The sequence below is a fragment of the Pholis gunnellus genome, assembly GCF_910591455.1.
Source record: "Pholis gunnellus genome assembly, chromosome: 6".
NCBI classification, from domain to species: Eukaryota; Metazoa; Chordata; class Actinopteri; order Perciformes; family Pholidae; genus Pholis; species Pholis gunnellus.
Window position 1 is genome coordinate 10,381,335 of NC_136532.1, and position 21,308 is coordinate 10,402,642.

The following is a 21,308-nucleotide window of genomic DNA, read 5'->3' on the forward strand; positions in this document are numbered from 1 at the left end:
ATACACAAATTCACAAAGTAATGACCTTCCTAACATAAGTCTGTAACTCCTCAGTGTTTGAGACAGATGGGGAAGCTGATGACAGAATGCTGGGCCCACAGCCCGGCCTCCCGTCTCACAGCCCTACGGGTCAAAAAGACACTTGCCAAGATGTCAGAATCGCAGGACATCAAGCTGTGAGCAGGCACTGCCAGGTGTGTGTTTACGCACATAGAAAGGGCACTAGCAATCACACTGGCTCTGGTCTAGGCCGCACAATCCTTTTTTCCTGGGAACAGGAGGTGGGACAGGAAGCAAGATCACCACTTGAAGATCGCAGGATCACACACTTTGAGTCCAGATGCCCAGAATTCTACAATCCGAGTCCCCCTCGAATATATTTCAGGACTCCAATGGTTAAATATCTAGAACTAAAATCAGTCAAGAAAACAATGTGGCCCAGTGTGGCCCCGTCAGAGAATATGAGACATTGTCATTTCAAACTCACTCATGGTCCTGTTCACATTCTCCAAAAGCCCTGGAAAAAAAAGATTGAGTTTAACTTGGCACTGTAGCTGCAGAAAGATGCAAAGAAGCTACTGATCAGTGAGTGGAATACTATATCACTGCTTTCTGTGAAAGCTACCCTACCTGTAGATGAAGGTCCGATTGATATCAAAACACTGTCAACCCACTACTGCTTTTATGTTCTACAGTAATTGGATTGAACACACTTTTGTCACTCTTAAATTGACTTCTTTTACAATGTCTGACACTATGTGGCAGAAAGAAAGGTGTACTTTTGAGGCTTTAAAAGTGTTTTTACGGAGGTAACGTTTGACTGAAGATAAGATTCATCTGTATTTCTGACTGGATATGAAAGTTGAAAAAGCTTATTTTCCATGTAAAACTCAAACTCTTTTAGACCCTTTGTGAAAAATAAAGTTATGTCCAAATGAAATCTGGATTGAGGCTCTACATGCCTCTGTGTTTCCTTGCCCTGTGTCAGGGGAGGGGGCTTTACAGTAATGAAGCGATTGAAGCTGAACGATGCCACCCGTAGGTGCTCCGCAGCAATTACAGAAACTGTTGCACACTAACTGTATTGGTGACTTCTTGTTTGATGATGTAGTGATTTATTGTAAATGTGTGGAATTGTGCCTGTGTTAGTTTAGGGGTATCACACGTTGTTTGTCACGGGGGACTGCTATCATTCAGACACTCCCAATAATACAGGGTGGCTCCCATAAATAGGATGATGATAGATGTGTGTGTTTTAGGCAACTGGACCAGAAGCCTTCACTTAAGATGCAACAGCCCTACACACAGTATTGTTGAAAAAGAGATTGGACCTAGAAAACGCCGACAGCCATCACCAAACTAGCACCAGAATTACCCAGCGGACATCACCACCACCTGACCACCAGGCTGCCTCATACATACAAATTACAGTACATGTTGAACTGATTCACCATAATAAACCATTTGCAGCTGTTACACTGAAATCAAATGGCGATTGTCATTTAAAAAATCCATCATCTGGCCTCTATCAGGCTCCACTGATATAAATGTTCACATGGTAGCAGTCAAGTATTAGAAAGCGTTAACGGCTCTGTCTCAGTAAGAAATAGTTCTCAAGGTAAATCTTGAACCTTTCATCATCACGGTTAGCAGACCGTTAGGTCTTCCACTGTGGTCTGCTGATACATTAATTCATTTAAACTTCTTTTTTTTTTTAGTCCATTTGTAAAATCCTTGATGAACTTTGCTTCAGGTCGATGAGTTATGTTTCTGTTTTTTATTTCTGCCAACTAAAATAATGTAAGGCTCTATCACTGTCAAAGGTGTGGCAGACTTGTTGTGTTATACATGCCCTTTCTTTCCTCTTGGGTGTTGTGCCTTATTTAATCTGTATCTGTAGTTGTCTGTGAGAGAAAGTGCTGTTTTTAATTCAGTAGAAAGGATGAACATTCCCCCTAATAAAGTGTTTCACTCATCCACATGGCTGATGCACAGTTTGTGTTGGCTGAATGAGGTGCATACCAACCAGCCTCTTGGCGGTGTCTCTTACTGTTAAGGCATGTTCTCCATATTTTCATGAGTTTCAAAGAAAAAAAAGGTATAAAGTCAATGCATTGCCATTCAAATGTATGTATTAATGGTCTACAAATGGCATGATACCGATTTCATTATCAATTCCTCTTATCAATCCGATTTATTATCGATTCCTGATGAGTTGATTGGTGGATTGAGTACATACAGGCAAGGCTCCACATCAACTTATTTTCACCATTGACTGAAAATTAATTTCAACCGTGCCTAAGTAAGTGTAAACCATCAAAAAAATCTAAATATGTCTGTTTTACTCTTTTTTAATTGTCGTCTATTGTGTTTTTTTGCATAAATACACACATTAAATAATTTTATTTTTATTTAAATATTTGCATTAGTAGTTTTAAGTATGTATTATAAGTTGCTTGTGTGTGTGTATGATCACACCCCCTATGCAGCAAAAATTCCATTGAAAAACCCTGAAAATAAATCAACCTTGTAACATTTTAATATCATTTGATATGAAATACTGATTTTTTTATGACTTATTTGACATACTATACTATGACTTTTTTAGGATTTTTTCAACATACTATACAATGACTTATTCATGATTTTTTTCGACATACTTGCTAGGATTTTTTAATACTTTTTTCAACATACTATATTATGACTTTTTTCGACATACTATATTATGACTTTTTTCGACATGCTATACTATGACTTTTTTCGACATACTATACTATGACTTTTTTCGACATGCTATACTATGACTTTTTCATTATGACTTTTTTCAACATGCTATATTATGACTTTTTTCAACATGCTATACTATGACTTTTTCCAACATGCTATATTATGACTTTTTTCAACATACTATACTATGACTTTTTTCAGAAAATGTCTTTTATACTTTTTTCGACATACTATACTATACATTTTTTAGGACTATTTTTGACATACTTTAGTAGGAATTTTTCGAGACTTTTCTGACTTTATTGACTAAACGCATTGTAAATGAATAAATAAATGCATAGACTAAATTAGAATTTAAACTTTTGATTTGCTGTGTAAAATTGCATCCACTCTGTGTCTGCATTAGGAGAGGACAAGGCAAGAGCGTTAAAGAATGCGCTACATGGATTCAAATATTCCTGTCAATACAGTGGTACATGATCCAAAATTGTTTTATTAAAGTTCACAATTCTTCTATAAATATTACTAACAGCTCCAAGAAATAGCCTAACAGGCTTCATAACTTTGATTGGTGATTTATTTTCATGAATAAAACCATTTCAATTCTCCCCCTGATTTTTTTCACGAATGGCACACGGCTTACCTTACTTTTCCCTCCTATTCGATTTCAACACGGATTTAATGTTCACAATATAGCATTCTCAGGGAAAAGATGGGGTTTGTCCCCTCAGGTTTAGTATTGCCATGCTTTTTAGCCTTTTTCCCCTCTCTGCCATGCTCTGGTCCCAAACAATCTGAACCTTGATACAGTGTGTTTATGGAGTTATGTCACTGTGCATGCAGAATTGTCAAAACAAATTGAAAATGGAACCGATTGTCCCAGAGGCATGCGATTCCAAGGAATCAGACAACTAGGAACTGGTTCTCAAAAGGAACCAGTTCTCTAATCCCATCCATACGGTTCGGACCTCACAGTACACGCTGCCATGTTGCTGTCATATGAGAGAAATTAAAGTTTCAAACCATTTCCTGAAATATGTCTGTAGAAATAAGCCACCATAGGCACTACACATTTTCAGCATTGCTTATAAATATAATTTATTAATTGTCTTAAAAATTCTTTCTTACACTTTGTACAGAAAACAGTTAGAGGAAATAGAGAGGCGAGCATTCAGCAAGATTGAGCAAGATTCATGAAGCGTGCCAGAATTAGCAAAAGTGGACCATCACTACCCCACACTAACTAAATCAAATCACCCCTGATAGTAAAATAAAAATGCACTTACAAGCACAGCTCTAGTTATAGACTGCTATCATGATAACCAATGTCAAGTTTGCATAGTAGACACTGCTTTTACAAAAAAAGAAAGAAACATACAAACTAGTATCTAACTGTACTGCTCTTTTTTATATTCTCAAATTTGCCAAATATAGCTGACAGTACACAACTGTACATATTGTGAATACAAAATATTTTTTACATAATTTGTTATCTTAACACTACTTTCTTCATTTTCACATCAAGAAGGATCACCTTCTGGAGGCCTAACATTTGCCATCCTCGTATGAAAACGTCCCCCTTTCTGTCCTGCTGGTAAACTGTAGACTAACAACATGCCAAGGATCACATTTCGGTTACACTGTAACTTGTAACTTCAATTTCTCAACAAATCCTCTACTTGCACACGTTTCATCAGTTGGAATTTGATTTTGTATTCTGCATTTGAGTTATTAATACGAGATGTTGATGATCACATTGTATGAATGAGACACTGTCATGAACTTTGGGTTGATATTTTCTTCTGAAATATACTGATGACTTGATGTTTTAGGCTTTAATCCTGAAAACGTATAGAAATCTGTGGTTACATTTGAAAACATACAAAACATCCACTCTGTCATTTGACCATACACCTTTTCTAATTTGGTTAAGTAGGCTGTCCGAAATGAAAAGATTCATAATTGTGAGGCCTGCATGCCTTCTATGTCTGGTTTTACACCAATACAAGAGATTCTTTTCCTCCCATACTTATGGGGAATCAATGTGTCAAATTATTGTGTCAAAGTTTTGTTTTGTGCGGACAGCCGCAAGACGACAATTGTCACAAAGATGTAAAGAGCTGACCTTCGTCTTTGCCTACTCTGTGTTCTTTACAATATCCTCCTCAGTATCTCCTACATACCTGATGTTCCATTTCATATGGCGTCTCTCCGTAGTTCGGAGCAGAATCTTAACTCCAGATTTTTTTGTATTCCCTTTGAGCTGAAAGTTAATTTTGTCCTCGAGATGGTGAATAGATTTCCTGTCCTCAGGGGCATCTGACAGCCCTGAAAGTCACTAAAAATAAGGCTGTTTGTCCTCCCTCAAAGCTGGCTTGTTGGAGTTTAATCTTTTAGTTGGACACTGTTGACCCGTGTCGACACAAACATTTGAAAGCCAGCCCTGCTCCACAATATGTTCTGCAAAACACAAATATATTACACATCATTTTACATACAGTAGGCCCCTTGAGTTGGTATTTTGAGATTTAGCTTTAAATTGCAACTTTTTTCGACAAATACACCACGAGTTGGAATGTGAGTCGCAGACAGAACATTGTTTTAGATAAAGGGCAAATAACTGATATGTTACAAACAGTTCACACCTATAAAAACATAAATATGGCAAGAAAAATAATGTGAATGTAAATAACACAAAAATGACCACTGAACAAAAATAGTATGATATTAAAAGGTCATTAGAATGAACATGATAATAATGTATTTACACATTTCAGACAAAATGTAAATGCTGCTATTCTCCAAAAGCCACTGGATGGTGCTAGTGACCATGAACAAGTCATGGTGGTGACCACAATTGAAATCACATGTGGCCTGACGGCAGACAACACAACTGACATCCTGTGATGGGAGCCAAACATATTGTCAGAAATACATATTCGTAGGCTATATATATTTTAGTAAATTAAAATATGATTGATAAAATCAGTATATTGCGTACATTTAGCGGTAATGAATGATATCAGTTGTATTTAACTCACTATCACATAATATTATGGTAGTTTGTATGTCACCGTATTTCAAAACACTAGTGTTTTATCTTTTAGTTCGTCCCTTTTTGCTTCCTTTCAGTTTTCTCTGAGTTGGACCCTGTCCAGAAACAAGCCGTGACAGTCTATCAGAGACACTCCTCGAATTGAGGATGTGGTTAACCAAATGTGGTAGCCATGGCTGGAATTCCCCATCCTGCGTCTGCACTAGAGCCTCATCCAAACTACTCCTCTTTGGGGAGGAATGGAGCAGAAGCAACACAAGTTAACCCTTGACTTTAGTGAAGGAATGCATTTGTCACTTCACGATCCTGGTGAACGCACCAACAAATACAGAAATTGTTTTGCTGTTTCTTTAATTTACCTGAATAAAAATATACCATTTTAAAATGATTAAAAACTGATTCCAATAAAACAAACATATGATATACTATGTATGAGAATGCATAGCTGACAGTCTGCCTCTTTGCCCTGTTTATCATAGGTGGAATCTTGAATATACCTCTAAACAGACAATCATACACTAATGAAAACGGAAAACAAGAAATAGGCGTTTACTTGAATCCGTCAGGAGTGTTGTCACCTTTGGACTGTGTTTTTAAAGATAATCAGAGGCACAAGTTAAAGGCAAATGGACAGCAAGTTCAGTTGCCCTTTGACTTAGTACTTCTTGACTTCCTGTGACCTGGAGGACTTAATATCTAAATGCATATTGGAGGTAAGCCGAAAACTCGATACCTAATATAACACAAATTTAAACATCACTTATGATGTCGGCAAAAAGGGGAAACCTGTGGTCTTAGTCTTGTTTCTGGTCAGGACCCTTGATTGACAGTCACTGTGTAGCAAATGACACACTGTTGGCGGGAAACGATCCACACATATGGACAGCAGAATACACAGAGCTTTCCCTAGGAAACGATATAAAGACAAGAAACTGTACCGGCAAAACTAGTACAGCCAAGGCTCACAAGTGAGGGATCACTTCTTTATCTCCCCTCTCTCATTATCCGTTTTCCATCCTGTTTGTACAGATGATCACCTGCGGCTTCTTCCATCAGTCCATGTTTACGTCCTGCCTCCCTTTTGTAATCAGCTTATCCTCTCCCTTAGTTTACCCTTGTCTTGCTAAGGAGTCTCTCTGACTCACTCCCTCTTTTTCCTCACTCTAACTTCTCCCATTCGTTTGTAATCAGTTTAGCTTCCCTCCCTTTATGATCCTGTTCCATTCCTATAGAGGTTTTCAAGGTCGGTACCTCTGTTGCTTCTCTTCTCTGCTTCTCTTTGTTCAGTATAAAGTAACAACAAGAAAACAACGAGTATTACACCAGACGTGTGTATGTTTTGTTTGTTCCTGATAGACTGTGTTTGTGTTGTGGGTTGGGTTATGTCTCCTCCGGTCACACCGCACACTGAAACGTTGCTCTAATTAACACACAAAGATACACACATAGTTTCTAGCACCAGCTCGAGCGTCTCTCGTCTGTTACCATGTAGGCATGATTACCATGGTATTGAACCGGTGCTCAATCCCCACGGCTCAATCATCTAATTCGTTCATTGCTCTCGCCGCAGCATCAACCGTAGAGAATTTGCTTGTCATCTTCTCCAGAGTTCTGTCGTCGTCACGGTAACCACAATGCTTCAGCAGTGTTCCGTTGTCATGGAGGCAAAGCTACCGTCATGGCGACCCATCTCTTCCAGCACAGCGGCCAGTTCATTTAGGTCTCCGTCCGGGAAGTGCTGGGACTCCCACAGATCCAGGATCACACCTGTCGGGCTGGACTTGGTGGCAAAGTAGTTCAGGTACCTGCAGACATTAAGGAGAGCAGAGGGACACGATATATGGTCAACATTTGATGACAGAAAGGGTTTCATCCTCTCACCCTGTCAGCGCTAACTGTCTTAGAGATACAATGCTCTGGTCCTGGAGCTTCGTCAGGCATCACATTTAAAGCCATTATACTATATCCATCATAAAAAAGCCCATTGAATACAAATAAAAAGATATATTATTAAAATAAAATAACAATACAATAATATATATATATATATATATATATATATATATATATATATATATATATATATAATAAACTGTTCTGATAAATGAAAAGTGAACCATTTCTACTATTATCAATTAGAAATTAAATGTAATGCCCATTGATGAATTGTACCTGATGTGACTGCTCTCTTGAGGACTTTAAACCTCAAATGTTGTGCAGCGCTATTGAAAGCACCTGCCATGTGACAGGTGAATACTTTTTAGATAATGTGGTATCATGTATGTTCAATTTAAACGTTTTTTTAATGAATTAAACTAATGATTTGAAATAAGACTTTTATACAAAATAGATGTATTCTGAAGTTGCATTACAGCACAAAAATGTGCCAACAGGTCCATCGGGAGAACAGTTTTCATAGGAACAGTCAATTCTAAAGCTGTCGACAGTCAAGTACACGATGGTTGCAGAGGAAAAGTCTGATGCTGAGCCGTCTGTGACAAAGATCTCAATGCTGCCTTAAAGTGAAAAAGCCATCAGATTTGAGTCCTTTGGGGATAAAGAAGAGACTCTCTGTTCCTCTGTAAATCCTGTGATTGTACTGTGGGCACACTCTGGTACTGTTTAAACACAACCAGAGACTGAATGTCTGTCTCCACTCCCGCAGTTTTGTTTTTTTCCTCTCAAATATCCAATAAGCTATTTTCATAACTTTCTTTATTACTTTGTTTCTTTCTTTCTCACTTCACTCTCAGCCTCCATCTGTCTGCAGTATGTGATAAAGTGTATGCCGCTGTCAAGTGAACTCAATGTCTGTCAGTGCGCGCATGTGTGTGTGTGTGTGTGTGTGTGTGTGTGTGCGTTTGTACAAGCGAGTTTCCACCATTTAGTTTTCTGGTTTTCTCAGTACAAAAGGCCAATTTGTTTGTTCGTGTGAAAGTTTGTACAGCTCAGGTGTCACTGTTTATATTTACACAAGAAATGTGAGGATGGATGGATGTGACGGCAAGGAATGAGTCATACTTTGAACTCAAACAGACGTGACAATGGCAGTTACAAGAGCAGAGAGGATAAAAGATGGTATTTCCATGTTATCATGCTCCCTTTGAAGAGTCGCTTTTAGCAGAAACGTGGTAGTAAACAACAATTTGGCTAGCTGTCCATCTTTTACAAATGATCGGGATTTTTTGGATGCCCATCATGAGCTGGCTGCCTGTTGTGACAATGAGATCCACTTGTGCCCAATTATCCTCTGACTAGCTGCTGGTAAATGAGTCAGATGCAAATGGCCAATTGGATCTTTCCTATCTAGGTTCATGGGAGTTTACTCAAACTCTACAGGGACGCAGGTTGAAAGTAATGAAGTGTGTTGAAATTGTGGCCAGTGTGCAGTTTTCGTTGTGCACTTTTGTTTAGAGTAGATATTCTCTCTGCACTCTAATCATGAGTACAGATGATTAAGCTATTTCTTTTGTTATATATATATATATATATATATATATATATATATATATGAAAAGACCATCAATCACATACAATCAACGTGCTCATTTGTCAGTGTGATTATGTCTCTTGTATCTTGTATTCCTAAGGGAAACAAATAGGTCATTTAATAAGATTAATAAGATGAATGATTCATTTCTGAACTGAATTGCATTGATTTTCTGATTTGTAGCCTTGTGTACTTCTACCATGTTTGTCTTGTTGTCTGTGTTGATTGTAATGTGTGTCGAGATGACAAACCAAGTCTACCTACGGGTACAAATAAAAGTAACCTGAACCTGAAACTGAGCTGAAAACGTCTTCTGCTATTGAAGAGGTCACAGGCCACCCTGATGAGCTGCTATTTAATTTGAGGAGAGTATTTTTCTGATTGTATGATATTCAAAACTAAGCAAAATGCAGAAGGGAGGCAAAGAGGAAACAAATGATACAAACTGTGTGTGTGTGTGTGTTTTTGTGTGTGTGTGTCTGTGTGTGTCACCTGTCAAGGTTGAGTTTGTGTGCCAGCATCCTCCAGTCATTGCCTCTGGTCTGTGGTGCATCTAGACTGCCACACAGCTTCTGTCTGATGGATAAAGGAATGCGGAAGGCATTGGGTCCCACTAAGGTTGTGATATTACTGGCTGGGTCCATCAAGGACGTGTCTATGCACTGGAGCTCCTGGAAAGTGTGGGAAGACCGAAAGAAACTGGTCAATTGTTGGTTAAAGGAAAACAATTACTGGTTACATCAACTTTTAAAAAAAGTTTAACTCATAGAAATAACGTTTAGGCATATTGTACAGACACTGTACTGTATAACTTCTTCAGTAGAGACACAGGAGAAACGGGATGAATCTATTGGCGAGATACTGCAAAGCCTTAATATTTAAATATGGATCATGATGTGCATCTATGTGGTAACATTGGCAAAGATAACTTCATCATATTTGATTTCAAATAGGTCTCTATCTTAGCCCTTCTGGCAAGGATTCGGCTCGTCTCTCTGCAGCTTTCGGCGAGACCAATTACAAATAAGTCCACTAATTAATACAAGAGTAAAACAAATATAAAGATCTGCTTCCATGCACTCTCTCTCTCTCTCTCTCTCTCTCTCTCTCTCTGCTCTCAATGTCGCTCTCTGTCTCTTTCTAAACCTTCATCCCATTAATCTGCCACTCCTGGGCTGAAAGGAGGCAGCGGCCTAATGAATGTGGCTTGGCAGAAGGAAACAACAACTGCCACTGTTGATGTGAATGATTACTATTTACTGTGTCTACTTAGCCCCAATTTACAGCAGAAAGCTCTCTGCTGCTGAAGAGTGAATGATTGATCCAAAGGGACATCTCTGTTTTTCTTAAAAAATAACAAATGCTTTAAACATTTAAACCTTTTTATTGATCAACTTGCAGGATGCTGCCGGCAGGTTAATTGAGGGTCTTACAGTGTGTTAAATAACGCATCAATGATGAGACGCTATTCGGTTCTAATTATCATACTTGCCAAATATCCAATGTGATTATAGTATTGCAAGATTAGGTGTGGCCTATTTAAAATGAATTACAGCTGATCACTTCACAAAATATTTCAATATGTCATTGCCCAAATAGAGGCCCTACTGTTTTCTGTGTACATGTTACAAGCCACAGCTCCGCCCCTCATGAGGCTGTTTCTTCTTCTAATATTTGCCAGAAGGCATAATGAAGGAAGTGTAGGAAAAAAATGCAGGAGAGACAATTCTACAATACTTTCTTTCACTGTGTGATTTTGCAGTCCTGACACACACACACACAGGCAACTCATCAAACTTCTTTATGGTTCTACACTTTTCGTTCTCATTTTCAAGTACAACATATGTGCAAACCTTTTGCTGCTGCAACTGCTCCTCTATTTGCAGTCAAAAATCAACTTACCTGGTTAGACAAGGGTTAAACAATTCTAAAGTGCAACGCTGTCACCCATGAACACCATGGGAGAATTCAAAGCACTGACATTCCAAAAGAACCGACTGACCTTCGACCAAAACTGTTCACACATGGACACAGACACACACATTCAGTGACTTTGTGGTTACATGGACTCAAAATCAAAGAGGAGTTATTCCACTCGTGTTACGTGACCTCTAGCCCCAGTATGAATGATTGAACAGAGTCACATAGCAGGAGCCCTGACTGTCTGACGGATGGAAGAAAACTTAGTGACTTTATAAGATCTTATGAACGGGAATGGAGAAGGTAGAAGGTTAGAAGAAGGAGCCTCTTTTTTGCCCGTGTGACTGCGTTAATCTGTTTTTAGTATGTACCGCTGTATCCTCATCATGTCCTAGGCCAGTGTGAGTTAAAGTGTCTCTTCTGCACAGTTGTGTACACAGCCAATAAACCGTGTCTCCATTTTGCTGTGTGCCCGTGGATTTCTACAAACTTACCTCCTCTAATGTGTTGCTGAGCTGAAAGATCTGTCCCTCCCCTTCCACCTGCCGTACACACAGTTTGCAGCTGATCTCCGTGGTGGCGGGGCTCAGTCTCTCCAGGGTAAAGGTACAGTGAAGAGATCTCTGACTGCCACTCCACACCTGGTAGAATGGGATCTCCTGGAAAAAGCATAAATAATATACCTGTTTTTGTAAAGCAAATGTTCAGGCAGGAACCAGTCTTATAATCTTAGTAAATCTTATTGTTACTGTGAATTCATCAAAGTTAATCATTGTGAAGATATTTCACTCTGGACCAAAGCTTAATGGACTAACACTGAGCCTTATCGCTAGTTTGGCAGAAATGAGCATTCGCAACTATAGTTTATCCGTGTTTGGCTAAAGGTAAGTGTGTATAAACTGTGATATTTGCTGTGGCCGTGAAGATCATTAACTACACTCTGTATATTGTAACGGGTACCTTCAAGTGTTCATGTATGTGCATATCCCTCTCACCTGATACTTCGCGATGAGTTTGCTCTTCCAGTGTGTGTGCGGCACATCGTGGATTGACAGTCTCAGGTTGTGTGTGCTGTCTTTAAAGTTCAGGGTCTTTGGCTCATCCAGAAGCTTCCCTCCCATCTGTGTCTCCATCTGAAGAACCTCCTACACAAAACCCCACAAAGAAAAAAAACAATACTAACTTGACATTTCCTCCTCAACTTTGCTTCTCTATTGCCAACTGAACCGTTTATTTCTCATACTGTGTCACAGACTGCAGAAGGCCTTTCTTTATCTTGCATAATAACTGCAGACAACGCCGAGTGTTTCCGTGAAGTACACCGCACCATGAAACACTTGAAACACATGAACGTTTCCCTGAAGACACCATCACAGAGCTCTGTAGTTGTATTCCCTGAATTTCAGCAAAGCTTAGCTCTGCTAATTGCACTCAACTGGGAGAGACATTAAGATGCTCAATAAAAACCTTGATTAATAATGCACCACCAGTCAAAGTACTGCTGTGGTGAGATGTGGGAACTCATATTTACAACAGTACAATTAAATAACCTCTATTGGTTTAGAAGATGACCTCAATACATCATATTACTTCTGAAAACAATACCCAAAGAAGTAATGATTGACTTCTTGATTATTTAAGATAAGCAGCCCAGTTTTGTCTTTTCCATCACCACAACAATCACAACCTTTTCTTCTGCACTCCCAATATTACCCAACTTGGGACAGATTAAAAAGCTGATGCACTGACCTTAATGTGGATTTTTGTTTTTTGTATCTTATGAAATGGGTAATAAAACCAGTTAATGTAAAACTGATACTGCCCATTTGATGTCTTTGTCCATTTTGAGAAGCAGCATATTTTACTTTGCTGCGCTGCAGCTGTTTGAATAATAGATTGCACACACAGTCCTGTGGGAATCTTTGCTCATGCTTTTTAAATTGACTTCTGTATATCAAGTTAGCCCACACCAAGAGAGTACTAAGACCGTATCTGTGCCCTACAGATGCATAATGGTAAATACACACATATTGATAACATCAAGATACTTACAGCCTCATGAACTGCACACACAACAATTAAAAGGATTAAAGAAACATGCACACAAACATTCCAACTTACTGATGGAAGAATAAGTTATCAGTATGACTTCTGAAGCCTCCTGCAACCTTTGCAAAATAATCAATTGTTCCTTCCCATCATCTTCCTACGCGGCAGCTCTACAGTAGATATACAGCGGAGACTTCCCCTTTAAAACGCAAACCGATCAATTATACTACACACAGTCTCCATCATTAAAAAGTCCACCTCTGAGCTTTATTTTTTAAGCTACAACTGCTTGTTTGAAATGGTAAAACTGAGTGTGTGCTGATGTTTGTGTGAGCGTGTACATGGCTTTTTGCCACACTGACACTTGACTTATCACTGCATGCATAAATTACCAATGTTAATCTCCCGTATCAGATGGTCCCTCCAGTGTTTTGAATTTGTTTGAATTCTCAAGCGCCGGTATTCTGACATTGCTTGACCCTGTTTTGTTTACTGCTTCTCAGCTCACCTCCAGAGAACTAGAGGTGAGATAAGCACTACTTGTGACTCTAGATAATCACCCCTATTCAAGCTATAATATATTGTATTTCAAATGCAAACTACCACGGAAGTGTTACGGCATGGGTGGTACAAGAGAGAGAGAAAAGAATCCCTCAGATGACGAAGGAACACAACTAAGCAATCAGCCTAATATATCCATATATATCCATCATATGTACAGTATACTGTGTAGGTTAATTCAAGGGAGGAAATCTATTAAAAAGCAACTGAAGAAAATAAGTATTGGATTTGATTTATTTAGTTTCAGTACTTTACCTTGAGTGCATCCTGTGTGTCGTCCAGACAATAGACCCTGATATGATAGTCCAAAGTTGTGCAGGATACGGGTCCAAAAACAGCAAGTTTGAGTCTCTTGGCGGCTGCCTTGCAGATTGACTGGCCCACCAGGCAGTAAGTCCCCAGTGTCTCTGTTAGGATGTGACATGCCTCCAAGTCCATCTGCACATAGCAGGGGGTGGTGAAGTTTTCCTCTCCTACCACAACCACATCCTGTAAGAATCACACACACACACACACACACACACACACACAAACACACACATAAAGTCACACAATTTTAGACTTCCAGAGTGTCACGCTGGGTCTATGATGGGTGGCTGAGACTGGAATATTGTAAATTTACCATGTGAGCCGTCACTCATCTCAACTGAAGAGATATCTAGAGCTTTATTCAAGACGGACTACCTTTCAAAAACAAGTCTCAGTATTTTCTAGTATTCATGATGATTGTATATTTGTGAGTAGCCTGCCTGTATGTTGATCTCTTTCCTTTTGCTATCAAAGCAAACTTTACATTTCCTTGCTTTATTTGACATTAAATGAGGTGCTTAATCCACTGCCTTTGTGACAACAGCATTTCTGTTCAAACAACACACAATCATCAGCATAATGATGACTAGAACAAAACTATGTTCTTGTGCTAATAGAGAAACTGTGGAAATGTTGACTATCCTCAATGTACAAACAAATGTTTCCTTTTTTTGGAAACAGCCTATATTTGTCTGTGCAGACTGCTTTTAGTGAGTCCTGGGCATTATTTGAATACTGGCTGTATTTGTGGGATTAAGCCACATTCTGTCTGGTAACAACACAACTGGACCTGCATTTGGAGCCATGTCCACTAATGCAAACAAGCCCTGAATAAACAAACAGGCTGCGGTTTCTAACTGATGAATTCCTCTGTTGTTATAAACACAATGCCATTACTGATGGTGTGTAGAGATGTGCTCCCTGTATAGAAATCATCGTTCAGCAGAAGAAAGGCCAAATGCAAATGTTAGAATCATTTTTGGCTTGTGGATCTTTTCAATAAGACATGAACCATATGTGACTCTTCTTGTTAGTCCAGTAATTCATCTAAGAAAATCAGTTCCAAGATGTTGGATTCCCCACATTGTGTTATCCTTTGTTCTTGCTGAGACACTAAGTTGAAATGTAAATGCATGTCTGGTAGTTCACAATATGACTTCTCAAAGTATATCAAGGTGACCAGTAAAATAAGAACCCTTGTTTGGAGCTGCTGTGTGAAGTCTGTCCAATCCCACTGTGATTATCTGCTGGCTGTTGCTCATATCATTTTTCCAGCCCTGTCACAGCCGGAGTTATTGTAAATCTATATGGCTCTTTGGGTTCAATGAGAATGCACAGCTCCTTTTCATCTAAGTGCAGCATCTTCAATTAGTCGTGCACATATCCAAGTTGGCGTGTGTGAGTAATTGTGTGCACACACGTCTGTGGATGCAAAGTTGGTGCAGCATGGATCTGTACTACACGCACATGTGTGATACAAATATTGAGTTTTGTCCCTACAGATGAGCAAGCCAAATCAATACAAAGAGGTAGGAAAGCAATATGGTATGAATCTGTTATTACTGGTAATCACAACCGTAGCTGCTCCCCCCTGATGTGAGGGGAATTCAATTACCTTCCTCTCCCTTTTTTGGAGAAAAGTTTTTGATGGGAAATGGATGTTCTACTGCAATAAGAGAAAAACAAATCGACTTCCTGATGAAATTCCACTTTTCATTTCTCCCGTCTTTACCCGACCCCTTGTCTCTCTCTCTCTCTCCCTCTCTCTCTCTCTCTCCCTCTCCCTCCCTCCCTCTCTCTCTCACATACACACACAAAAGAACACACACACAGAATCGTATGCATGGTTAATTGTGCAGAGACATTGTGTTGAGCTGTGATAAGCAACAGAAGACAGCATACGGGGGCCTTGTAGACACAGTGATGCTGCAAGACAGCCTTATCACCCACACCCACACACAAGGACACACACCCGCACACACGCACGGACACGGAGACAGACAAACACGCATCGAATGCAGTCCCGCACACACACACAGAAAGAGATTGCTGAGGTAGGGACTTCATGCTGAGAGACACGGGAGGAGGGAGCGGGAGAAGGGTAGAAAAAAAGGAGGGATAGAAACATAAGAAGAAAGATGACAGAAAAGGAGGATGGCAGGAGCATAACAAATTGCTTCTGATAGGAGTCTTCAACCCCCTGCTTGTCGACTAGCCTGTAGGCACTTTGTGTTTACTGAATTTCCTCTCCTTTCATTTCTTTTCCTCTCTCTCCCTCACTACATGTGTGTATCATAGGCTATCAAAAAGACGATAATGTATATGTGCATGCACAACATGCTGTGTTTAGCCATACTGTGTACATGACGGTGTATGAATGATCTGGCCGTGCAGGTGGTGATTTCGTATAAATGCTTTAAATACATTGGATTACTAAGCTGCTGTGTGTGTAGATGTGTGTGCATCTGAATGCGTCTCTTTTATCACCACAGTGACAGCTATTCTCTCTGGAGGTTAAAACTGTGGGATTCAAAAGTTGCACATTAGACGTAGCTCACTCGAAAGAAAAAGACCAAGTGTTGAACACTCACCTCCCACTCTCCCATGGCCAGTTGGTTCTTTAGCTGTATGAGCCAGTCTTCCTGGACATTATCAGCACAGTGGTGGATGGTGAGGATCGCTGGTCTGGTCAGCAGGGCTCCTGGAGGTCCACAACTCACCACTGGGCTCAGCACTGTCTGGATGTCCTCTACCGGCGGTCTGGAGAAGACAAATTACACCCAGGTGTGATGATTCTTCAGAAAAGAGCGACAGGAGAGCCGCACTGTAGGCTACCAGTTAACGTGAGCATCAACCGCATGAAGCTGTATTGATTCTGGTCTGGTTTGTTTTTCACAATGTTCATACATGGAAAAACTCATGTGAACAGTTAGGTTACAGTAAGATAGACTGTCTTTGAGTTGATGAGAATATCATTGAATGAAACATATAAGAGCAGCGAAGCACAAACATTCAATCAGAGGATGATAAGTGTAGTCAGCAGGGCTTCAGTTGGGCCTCAGCTGGAGTCAGTAGTTCACAGCTCATGGGCAGCAAATAAATGAGTACCTACCACAAGCTCTTCTGTTGTTGTTTTTACAGTGAATTCAAGTATTGGAAACCCAACGCAATCGCACATTAATTGATATTACAGTACAGCAACAGAGTACTGTTCATTAGTGAATTGAAAAGTAAACCCATGTTCTTCAACAATTGTGTTTTCCTGTGTAATCCATTATCTAGTCATTTTCTTCCCTCATGTTGCTGAAAATATTTATTGACTGGGAATAAAGCCCATCCGGAAAGAAGAGTGATTCCTTCTTTAGCCCACTTTGTGTCAGGAGGTAACTAATCCCGAGCAGTACTATCGATTCGCCGGATGAAGCTCATTATTGACTCATGATGGGTTCACATGGATAGGAGAAGTTAACAGATAAAAACAGTACAACTCAAACTGTAACAGCACCCTTTGACTTACCAAATGCAGGGGTCACCCCCTAATGAATTACAGTGCATGTAATACAGATGCTGCATTGTCTGTACGAGAAAACCGACACCTAAAGGTTGGATCCTAGTGAGCTAAACCACAGGATTCTGGCTTGCCAATTATTGGTGAGGCAAGTCAATGTAGCTATGAGATTTTTGCTGTGATAGCCAGCTATTGACTGTGAGGAAGACAGAGGACAGAGAGGAGGTTTGACTCTTAGAAATACTGTAGCTCACTGCAGGGGGCCTCATTTTTATGGACGTTATTGATCGGGGAGATGCTGGAATGGATGCATGGGATAGAATACGTGAACCAAACTGTAACAAGTGTCCTAAAGCTCGGGTCTTGTAGAGACTGGAAAGAGTTGATTCACCCACATGATGATTAAAGATCCCATTTCTTCTCTTACCCTTTGTGGTATTAAGCCAAGCTGATGGCTGGCTTCTGGTTTTATTTTCTCCGTTTTTGAGATTGCCGTTTCTGAACATTTTGCCGACACCCACAATACTATGAAGGTGAACTATTCAGCAGTGTAAACAGGACACTACTTTTATCTTTATTATTCTCAAAAGGGAGGAACACAAAACATCCAGCGCCATTGTATTGGGGTGGATGGAGAAATCTCAGTCACAGATATCTGAAAACCAAATGTAAAAAAAAAAACTATCCAGTAATACTACGATATAAGAAAATGTTTGGCTCTAGAGACACATTTTTAATTATCTTTTTGTTTTGCACAAACACAGTTTAACCATTTACCTCGACAGTGAGTGGTAAAGACACACAAAACAAATCATCAGGATACTGACTCTGTCCAAAGGAACCATCTCGTTTTCTCTTAAATGTTAACAGTATTAAAAATATGAACATGCAAGTTCTTTTGAGTTTTGCCTTACTGCAGGCATGTCATTGGGCCAGCTCACTTTCAAATAGACTGCTGATAATTTTCCCAAGTTTAAATTATTTTTGTACACAACAGCTGGAATATAGACAATGTCTCTCTCATGTCCCACAGAGAGCTTCACCTCAGTCATGCACATGGCCCGTGAGTAAAGGATTGTCTAACATGTAACAGGATTAGAGTAATCCCAAGAATAACCACTAATCTGTTAGTTACTGTGAACAGCAATCTCTTTGCATATGCTGTAAACACCTTGGTGTTTGGAGTAAGAATAAAAAAAATCTGTTGTCGCACTGCAGTCAACATTAATTTCACACATATTTGAATGATGGGGGTTATGAGCTCTACATTTGGGTAGTAACAATGATTGTAAAATGAAGAAAACATTGTTATAAATTCTGTGGATTACTGTACAGATTATAATGCTAAGTAGGTTATAATTAATGAATGTGGAAAAAACTCCCTTATAACCTTCTCAACTTTAATTATAGCACTAATATAGGAAATCTGTGGTTTTAACTGACCCCTGCTGAATGAGTCACCAAAGGAACGTGTGCATTGATGCACTATACACTATAAATACTAATGATTCATCCACTGCAGTGTATCCTAAGCCAATGTCACACTGTGAAAGCCTCCCCACGCAACCATACAAACAGGTCTGAGAAGCCGGCGCCCAGGAGAGCGATGGAGAAGTGTAGGAAAGGAAAAACAAAGAAACAAAAAGATCATAGAGGGAGATGCAGAGATGAAGAGAAACATGGCGGCAACAGGGAACCACAGAGAAGCATATAAGCCACAGAGAGGAAAAGTGAGGGAAAGAGAGAGACAAAACTTACCTCAAGCTGTCCTTCCGGTGCACGGTCACATACATCTCGTACACCCTACCCTGAGGAACAGCACCCGCTGGAACCAACAAACTCACACCTGCAGGAGGGAGGACAGGGGGAGCAGGATGGATGGAGGCAAACATAATGAGTTTCATCTCTGGATTTATTAATTTTACTATGCACAACTAAATTATTGAATGTGCAGCCCATTATCACTTCATCATTTTGATTCATTGTTGAAAAATCATTCTTAAAGGCAACCCCATGTACAACTTTCTCTTGAATATATCATCAAGTGACTTGTGCTCCAATGTTTTATAGCTTCTGAGAGCTGCTTCCTATCTCCGGGTTCCATTATTCATTCATGCTTTTAAATCCTAACATAAGTCTACTTTTAAAACCAGGTAGTTGGAAAACATCCCAAGGCTGGTTTTCTTTTTTTGTATTAGCTAAAAACCAACTTCATGTGGTCATCTTTGAGTACGAGAAATGTACATTTAATCTTGTTCAAATCTTGAATACTTTTTTTTTATTGAGATAAACTCTGCTGACATTCTTACTATCTATATCAATTGATTTGGTGTATTATCATTTGTTCATGTAATCGACAAAATAATTAAATTTGCGCCCTTTGCACATTTCCATTGACTTTGTATCACCACCTCTAAAATTCGCCTTGCGCTGAACACACAGAAAGACATCACTGCTGGTCACTGCATCATCATTAGACAGTAACCAGATTATTGATAAACTGTTACGTGTGAGTAGAAAGTTCACCAGAGTTGGGTACAATGAGGTGTCCTCCCTGGTTGTTGAAGGATCCGTGAGCGGTACAGGAAGGGTCTCGTGTTCGGGCCAAGCTCTGGTTGCGAAGGTTCATGGTGTCGCTGTTCTCCAACAGAGACTGAGTTACCTAGGAATCAAAAGACAACAGTCAGAATCATATAACATAACAGATAGTACTGGGTATCAAGCTATTTCAGCAGAGACTGGATGAACTGAAAGTCTGGGCATTAAATGGTAAATAAAACATACCGATGAATTAGTATCTGGTTCGGCTGGGCAATACAGTTATCAAACAGCAAAGAGACTTCACCTTGGAAATCAAACTTTTTATAATAACATAAATGCTATTTCACCTCTATGACGTGAAAAGAATCGACATGGTGTGTGTGAAACATTCCTTGGGGATAATCTCTTAGTAATGGGGTTATTGAGAATGTAGTCAATGTCGTGACAATGTTTTCTTACATAATTGTGCTGAGTTAGACCTATAATGCGAGCAGGGATTTTTCATAGTTATACACTGTGTATTACAGCGATAATAACCTTGCATAAAAGCAAACTGCACCCATGCTCTGTGGAGGCCGAAAGATGATGAATGAAAGAAAGAAGATGTATTCTAATGAAACCAAAGGTTCATGGAGGTCCAGAGAAGTTTCACTATGCAAGGCCAAACTCTGGTTGTATAGGTCGTTGTAGATATATTTGTGCCTGGCTGATCAGTCCAAGCATTGGAAGAGCAATCTGTCAATGCTCTCTTTTCCACAAGAAGTTTACTGCATTCATCAAGACGGTTTAATTTCTTTTCTCATGTTTTCTTGGTTACCAGCAAGTAAAATACTACAGGGACGATCTGCATCTGCCTGGAAGCGCTGCCATCGGGCTGAGCTGGCAGGCTATGAGAAAAGGGTGGATTTACAGTAGACCTATGAAACCACCTCAGGGTAAGTGGTAAAATATGACTTACTTTGCATTTCTCTGTCGAAATGTCCACTGTGAGATGTAAAATAAGGACTTAACATTCCAGTAGTTTGCTCCACGACATCACACAAAGCTGACAAGAACTTGCTTCAATGTGTTTAAGACAAACACCAGACAAAAGCATAGAAAATCCTAAAAATTAGTGAGGCAAGGTCAGTCAGGAGGGTCCACAAGTC

The 21,308-nt window shown here is 39.6% G+C and overlaps 2 protein-coding genes across 2 annotated transcripts in view; one reads left to right on the forward strand and one right to left on the reverse strand.

Moving 5' to 3' along the window:
• bmpr1ba (bone morphogenetic protein receptor, type IBa) overlaps positions 1-1,969 on the forward strand; it is a 64,352-nt gene extending 62,383 nt beyond the window's left edge. The window contains exon 13 of the mRNA XM_079161647.1: positions 55-1,969. Within this exon, the coding sequence (XP_079017773.1) occupies positions 55-180 (126 nt within the window). The 3' untranslated portion in view covers positions 181-1,969. The remainder of the gene's footprint in view (positions 1-54) is intronic.
• A 5,385-nt stretch (positions 1,970-7,354) lies between these two features.
• LOC306697591 (netrin receptor UNC5C-like) overlaps positions 7,355-21,308 on the reverse strand; it is a 167,796-nt gene continuing 153,842 nt past the window's right edge. The window contains exons 10-17 of the mRNA XM_079161593.1: positions 20,146-20,281; positions 19,378-19,465; positions 16,703-16,871; positions 14,058-14,291; positions 12,188-12,337; positions 11,687-11,851; positions 9,765-9,943; positions 7,355-7,587 (exon numbers count right to left, since the gene is read on the reverse strand). Of these exons, the coding sequence (XP_079017719.1) occupies positions 7,422-7,587; positions 9,765-9,943; positions 11,687-11,851; positions 12,188-12,337; positions 14,058-14,291; positions 16,703-16,871; positions 19,378-19,465; positions 20,146-20,281 (1,287 nt within the window). The 3' untranslated portion in view covers positions 7,355-7,421. The remainder of the gene's footprint in view (positions 7,588-9,764; positions 9,944-11,686; positions 11,852-12,187; positions 12,338-14,057; positions 14,292-16,702; positions 16,872-19,377; positions 19,466-20,145; positions 20,282-21,308) is intronic.